The following is a 6682-nucleotide window of genomic DNA, read 5'->3' on the forward strand; positions in this document are numbered from 1 at the left end:
TTTGGTCCCGTTTTGCTGCAGTATCATTATGTCTGAGTTAAATGAGAAAGGTGATGTACACATACATCTTCCCACTCACACACCCACAGAAAGCTCCAGTTGGACCACACTTCTCGTTCCACTCCTCAGCTGAGACTTTTCACTCCACATTTCCTGCAGGCAGAGGCTCATGCAGTGGATAATCCCAAGAATGCATCCACCTCAGATTATTATTATTTTTTTTATCAGTAATGCAAGCAAGATATATTAGGTCAAATTCATAAGTTGGAGTAATTACTAGCATGGATGTACACTCCAAATGGTGCTGACAGCAACCTGAAATAAAGCAGCACAAAAACTGTACCTACAATTTGAATTTGTTCTTGATAATAACAACATCTGCTCAACTGTAAATAACATTAAACAATCATGTATTCCAAAATATGGCTACAGCTATGAGTACATTACAGTAGTAACGTCCTTGTGAAATTCTTCATACTTGACTTGTCAAAACAAAGTATTGATAATTAAGATAATCCCACAGACAGCAGTGCTCAGATATTCTTTAGTGTTTTCGGTGATCGGGTCAACAAGGAATCGGTATTTTCAAATAACATTAATGGTAATTTCCTTTATAACTTACCCACATAATGTATTTCATTTCTAACACAGTATGAGCTAGGTTAGCAACATATAGTAGATAATTTGTTAAATTGGAAAAGAGGAAAATAAATTACATTGTCCCCTTTTTGCTCATGTTAAAGACGCTTTAGACCAATCAGGTTTTAATAACTAAGTCCACTAAGCAAAGCATATTACAGATAGTCATTATTCTAGTAAAATATTCATAATAAAGAATCACAATCAATATTTAAATCATTTTATTGAAATATAAAACAAATGTAAAAAGGTTAAATAAAAATACATAGAATAAAATGTGACCAAAAAAGTACATTTTGAGAGCCAGCCAAAAACATCTTTGGTCCCTGCAAGGAATCCATCCCCCATCCCCAAGCTCCCAATTTCAACTTCAAGTGGTTCTGCCCACAGTCCAGTCTTATTTTGTTCCTCACACTAGGGGGAGAAAAAAGGCAGAGTGACTGCTTTTTGCTCTACACAGTACAATGCCAAGTTCTCCAGGTCTAGTCCACTGCTTTCCTCTCATACACAGACATGACGCATGTGGAAATTCACCACATACTCAGCGTTGGTCCTCTGTACTGAGATGGCGAACGGCTCAAAGGGGTGGAATGTGAAGGCCACCAGCCGCCGGACGGCATGGTTAATGGGCCGGCCCAGGAGGCCTGCCTGGATCTTGAACTTCAGCAAGCCAGAGTCCCGAGCGTAAAACCTGCAGTTAACAAGAAAAACAGTCAGTCTTTTCAAATGCAAGTTTGAAATGAAAGAGGGTATCTAGGAACACACAGTAACATCCAAATGGTTGTCCTATAACGTTATTAGTTATTGTAGTTTCATTTCCTAACAATAAATGTAATCGTTTCAAAAACAAGAGAGCTTACAGTTACCATAAAATGTTGATTAAACAGTCTCCAACAAGTCCCTGCCTTTTATAATGGCCAGGCATCATTTACACATTTTAGCTAATAAATGGAGGTCTCTATAATAAACACCTGGTCAAGAAAATTTGAATGATGCATTCATGCTCCGGTGGAATCTAACAGAATCTCTATCTCACTCTGAATGATTGATGTCTCTAACAGACTTCGGGGCAGCTCCACAGTTGAAGCAAATAGCACCCCTTTATTAATTGAAGTTTTATGGTATGAATGATTGATTATTAATTACATGTAATTTTTACTTAAAGCAAAAATGTTTGTTGTGCCCTACAGAAAAACATTAGAAATCAGCATTATCTAGTCAATGTTACCTGATGGGGTGGTCTCCACATGTTTTGGGCCGTTCCATCACAGACACCCACTTGTCGTCGTAGCTGAAGAGAGAAAGATCGAGGTAGGGGCTGCTGCTGTAGGACTGAGCACTAATGGGCAGCTGTCCCAGCAGCCTCCTCACAGCCTCAGTGTGACCGCCATACTTTGCATTCACTATGGTGTCTTTGAACCTGACGAGGAAGGAGCATAAGCAGAAAGATTTCTGAATCACTTAACTGGAAAATTCTAAGGAATACTGTGAAATTCTCAGAACTCTACTAAACACTGTTTTAAGAGTCTAATTTCTGTAAATTGGTTCAATTTATTGGCCTTTGGACTGGGCCACACTGTATGGATTTATTTTCATGGTAGCCCTGCGGTGGGCCTTCCCCCCAGTCACCAATACCTTCTCTGGACCTGCCGTGCAAAGTTGTTGCTGGAGGCAGAGCAGGGGAACTGAACAGCTTCACTGTGGAGCGTGGCGTTCCGGAACAGGTCACAGAAGTTCTCAAACAGCTCCAGCAGTTTGTCAGAGGTGTTCTCAAAGACTGCCATCACCTCTGTGCTCACCATGTTGTACACTACAAAGAACGAGGGCTGAGAGAAGAGCAGACAGATATGAAGTTAGAAATAAAGACGATATGCACTAATGCCACAGCAGCAAACAATCATATGAAATAGGCCTATAGTTAATGTTTGAGACAAAATCAATTTCAATTTTTCATAACAGAAGTTTTCTGAGCAATAAGCTGAAATGAGCCTGAATCTACAGTATTAATTCCCCAGTCCCTTTATGTAGAGTACAGAAAAACAAAATCAAATAACAGGATCTAATCAACTGCAGATTGGATTTACAGATAGCACTTTCAGAAGTGCACACTTGTATGATTTCCACACCAACCAGGCCTTATTACAGAAACTTAATTAGGGAAGAGGGGGTAAGTGTACCTGAGAGGGGTCAGTGACTCGCAGGGTGACCACGTCCTCACTGGTATATTTGATGAAGAGGTGGTGCTCATCTAGTAGCTGCATCTTCCACATCCTCAGCTGTCTCAGCTGGTCAAAGAACTGGAAGAAGCGTCGCTTGGCGGTGGCGCTGCCGTCCTGCTCAGCCCGTCTCCACAGGTAGACCAGTAGTCTGTGCTTCAGGGAGTTGATGGTCTTCTCCTTGTAGAGGCGGGAGAAGCCTGGCTGGCCCTCGGCCCGGGCCTCAGTATACACCGCAGACAGAGTGAGGAGGTCGTCTTCGTAGCAGAACCGACCAATGGTTCGCACGTCCAGGAACGTCCCCTCTGATGTCACCTACCGGATGAATGCAAAATGTTTGTAAAAACGTTAATTACATTCGATAATCTTACTTCCAGGTAGGCATAGGGTTCAGAGGGTGATGCAGGATGAGATATATACCTGAAAGACATGGATTGTCTGCTGCTGAACAGAAAGAACAGCCAGTATGTTACGGTAGAGGTAGAGTCCCTGGTTATGCGAAAGGATGATCTTGTCACACTTGAAGGACCTGGTGTCACAGAGCCTGCCAGTGTGCAGGTCAATGATGTGCAATGAGTAGTCCTCCAGCGGAGAGCGGGGGTTGGGAGTCACAGACTCATTGTTGCGGTACACCTCAAAGAAGTGTGGAGAGGGCTCCTCGGGCACATAGACCGCTGAGCCCACGATTACATAGCGACAGTCATCAGTGAATAGGCTGCACTCTCGGTTCAGGTGCTCTCCATTGGAGGCCACATTAGTGACGTGCAGTAATGAAAAAAAGCGTTCAAAGAGGCGGCCGCGGATGTTGAGGGAGCGTTGGTCATTGCCATTGGCCAGGGTCTCCCCATCCTGCCCCAGCAGCAGATCCTCAGCCGCCTGGCAGCCCTGGTACTCATAGATCTCCAGGGAGGTCTGGTCAGAGGAGAAGGCTATGAAGCAGCGTCCATCTGGGGAGAACTTGCGGAGGAAGCAGGGAGGCTTCTCTACGTTGACCACAGTGAAGTTGGGGAAAAGGTTCTGGTGGAAGCAGCGCACGCGGTACCAGTGGGCTCCAGCCCGTCCAGAGAAGATCCGCCGCCGCTCCAGTCGATGGACTACATTCTGGTTCTGGATGCGCCTGGGTTTCAGGGTTGGGGAATCATCTTCCATGGTTCGATTGTTGCCAGCTCCCACTTACTGGTTGCTACATCACAAATCTCTCTGTATAGCAACTGGTAAAAGAGGTAATACAAACAACGATTATATCAGTTTACAATTAAGTTGAAAATGCAACAAGCTTATCAGAAGATTCATATATCATACAGGTAATTTCCAACTAAAATGAGTTTAGCCTAGATCAGGGGTGTATTCACTGAGACCAAGCAATGTGAAAAGTACACAAATAGAAGCAAATGGAACTAAAAAGGGGAGGGACCTACATGAATTTGTCCAATACTCTACGTGGAGTAAACCGTTTCTGCCGCAAAAAGTTTTGCAATGGTGTGAAACGTTTTGCAACAGTGTCCGACTAATGAATACACTCCAGGGCTGTGTTCAGTTCATTTCAACATTTGCTACATTACATGATGGGGTAGGTACTGGACAACACATTCAAAACAGTGCAGAATGTTCAATAGCCAGTCCATCCAGGAAAAAAATTAAGAAAAGAGGGCTTGAAATTTCAACCAATTACTGCACATTTCCTGCATAATATGGTTCAATCAAGCCACACATCAACAAACACCTCTCGAGAGGTGCATCACAACTGGCCATGATTGGGAGTCCCATAGAGCGGCGTACAATTGGCTGAGCGTCGCCCGAGTCTGGCCGGGTTAGGCCATCAATGTAAATAAGATTTTGTTCTTAACTGACTTGCCTAGTTAAATAAAGGTTCAAATATATATATATATATATATATATATATATATATATATATATATATATATATATATATATAAATTCTTCAACATTCACAAAAAGTGACAAACTGAAGATTATCTCAAAGAACAAAAGGTCTAAGATCTCCTAAGACTTTAAAAAAAATTAACAACATATCAATACAGGAAGTACATGTGGGAACACAAGTATATATATAAATAATATATACAATGGACAATTGGTCTAGGGGGTACAATATCGCATTACACAAGGACCTTAAGGGACATACATAGAATTATAATTCTAACAGCTTTTGTTAGTAGAGTATTTAATTGTCTTAAAATGCAGTTTATTTTTGTAAGGTAAGAAAATGTGTTTTGTTTGTAAATTTACATTTGTGAATATGAAATTTGGCCAAAAGAATAATAAAAGTAATTACATAAAAATGTTTCAGCTTATTTCTATCGTAGGTAAAGAATCCAAGCAGTACATCTCTTCACAATAGTGTAAGATCTTCATAAATGTGTTCAATTATAAATCTACTGATGTCTTGCCAGTTTCCTTACATGAATGCAATGCCAAAAAAGATGCAACACTGTTTCTGGGTGGTCATTACAAAAGGAACAATTTGAGTTGATGTTTGCCTTAAACTTGTTCATATAGTGGTTAGCAGGATAATATTTATGAATACTTTTAAAAGAAACTTCCTTAATTTTGTTAACATGTAGGTATGTGTGTGGCAACATCCAAACTTTTGTCCAACAGATCTTATTGGAATGGATTTATTGATAATATCTCCTAAACCTGTGTTTACAACATGCCTTATTACCGACGTTTATCCCCCAAAAACATGGCGGAGTTAGTGCCTACAAAAAAAATCCATTACTATTGTTCTCTATGGGCTATGCGCAATTAGCCTGTGTAGTGAGTCGATTGAGTACAGCTAAGAGCGGAAGTAACTTTTCGTAGCAGGTTAAGAGAGCAATTTAGCTAACCCTAACTCTTTTCTTAGCCTCAGTCTGCTGTTAATTTACCTAACCTGCTAAGTAAATTATCATAGCCTGATACGTTCGTAGCTGTATTCCACCTAGTCAGAACCATTAACTTGGCGACGGGTTAGTAGGTCATTACTTTATTTTACAGATTAACCACAGGAAAAAAAGTGTGGCTCCCATTTTCCATTCATACTAACATGCTAACTACCAAGCTAGCCCTGAAAAATAGCAGCTAGCTAGCGTTCCATCTGAAGTCACGAGCTTCCCGAAACGAAGCTGAATATTATTTCGTTTTGGGCCAGACAGTAACAGATGCAGCAAAATACACCACCAACAGAAATACATTGTCAAGCCGGTATGCTAACGTTAGCTTGCTACTAGTACTAGCCCAGACAGAAAGCTTATAAATATCTTTGGTACTAGTCCTGACTGACTAGTGCTGACTGTGCAGTCACAAAAATAAACAAATGCGGAATAACGTTTAACTTACAGGCTTGAGGCTAGCGTCTTGAGGGCAGGCAATAAAAAAACGAATGTATGACAAGCTTGGAACATTTGTTCTGCACATACGACATAAGTGAGTCGTGATTTCTCAACACTGTTCAATGTTGTTGGTATTAGTTAGCTAGCTAATAGAGCCGTCAGCAAAGACGCATCCTCTTCCGTGGAACCATTCCCCACAGCGCCACCGTAAACTCAGGTTGAAAAGAGTATTGCATCACGTTGACACCACATTTGACCAAATACAGACTGGTAGTAAGCCTACACTGCAATGACACTGCAATTGCCTGGGGCAAAGACCCTGTGATTTCCTGGGGCCCTAATAGTGTTTTTTCTACTTGAAATTAATTTGAATATAATTACTTTAAATATGTGGTCAGGATGAAACCCTAAGAGAGAAACATGAAGTGATTAAATGAGAACCTCCACGCGCATATAGCTGACAAATATGGTTCAGAAGTTTTCCTGGCCATG

General features: G+C 41.2%; 1 protein-coding gene across 1 annotated transcript; it reads right to left on the reverse strand.

Moving 5' to 3' along the window:
- Positions 1 to 843: 843 nt before the first annotated feature.
- Positions 844 to 6416, reverse strand: LOC110510928 (DET1 homolog). Its single transcript, XM_021592107.2, has 6 exons — positions 6198 to 6416; positions 3276 to 4066; positions 2817 to 3170; positions 2275 to 2465; positions 1868 to 2059; positions 844 to 1330 (listed from the first exon to the last, which is right to left on the reverse strand). Exons 2-6 carry the CDS (start codon positions 4002 to 4004, stop codon positions 1141 to 1143), a joined length of 1656 nt encoding a protein of 551 aa, XP_021447782.1. The 5' UTR covers positions 4005 to 4066; positions 6198 to 6416; the 3' UTR covers positions 844 to 1140.
- Between the last annotated feature and the right edge of the window lie 266 nt (positions 6417 to 6682).

Source organism: Oncorhynchus mykiss, chromosome 1 (genome assembly GCF_013265735.2).
Source record: "Oncorhynchus mykiss isolate Arlee chromosome 1, USDA_OmykA_1.1, whole genome shotgun sequence".
NCBI lineage: Eukaryota > Metazoa > Chordata > Actinopteri > Salmoniformes > Salmonidae > Oncorhynchus > Oncorhynchus mykiss.

What these genes read in the sequence shown, in the direction of transcription:
- LOC110510928 (XM_021592107.2), bottom strand. Translation starts at nt 4,004, where the DNA reads ATGGAAGATGATTCCCCAACCCTGAAACCCAGGCGCATCCAGAACCAG. An exon ending in GCACGGCAGGTCCAGAGAAG is followed by an intron (nt 2,060 to 2,274) that starts GTATTGGTGACT and finishes CTTCCTCGTCAG; the next exon opens with GTTCAAAGACACCATAGTGA. An exon ending in TGTGGAGACCACCCCATCAG is followed by an intron (nt 1,331 to 1,867) that starts GTAACATTGACT and finishes TGTTAACTGCAG; the next exon opens with GTTTTACGCTCGGGACTCTG.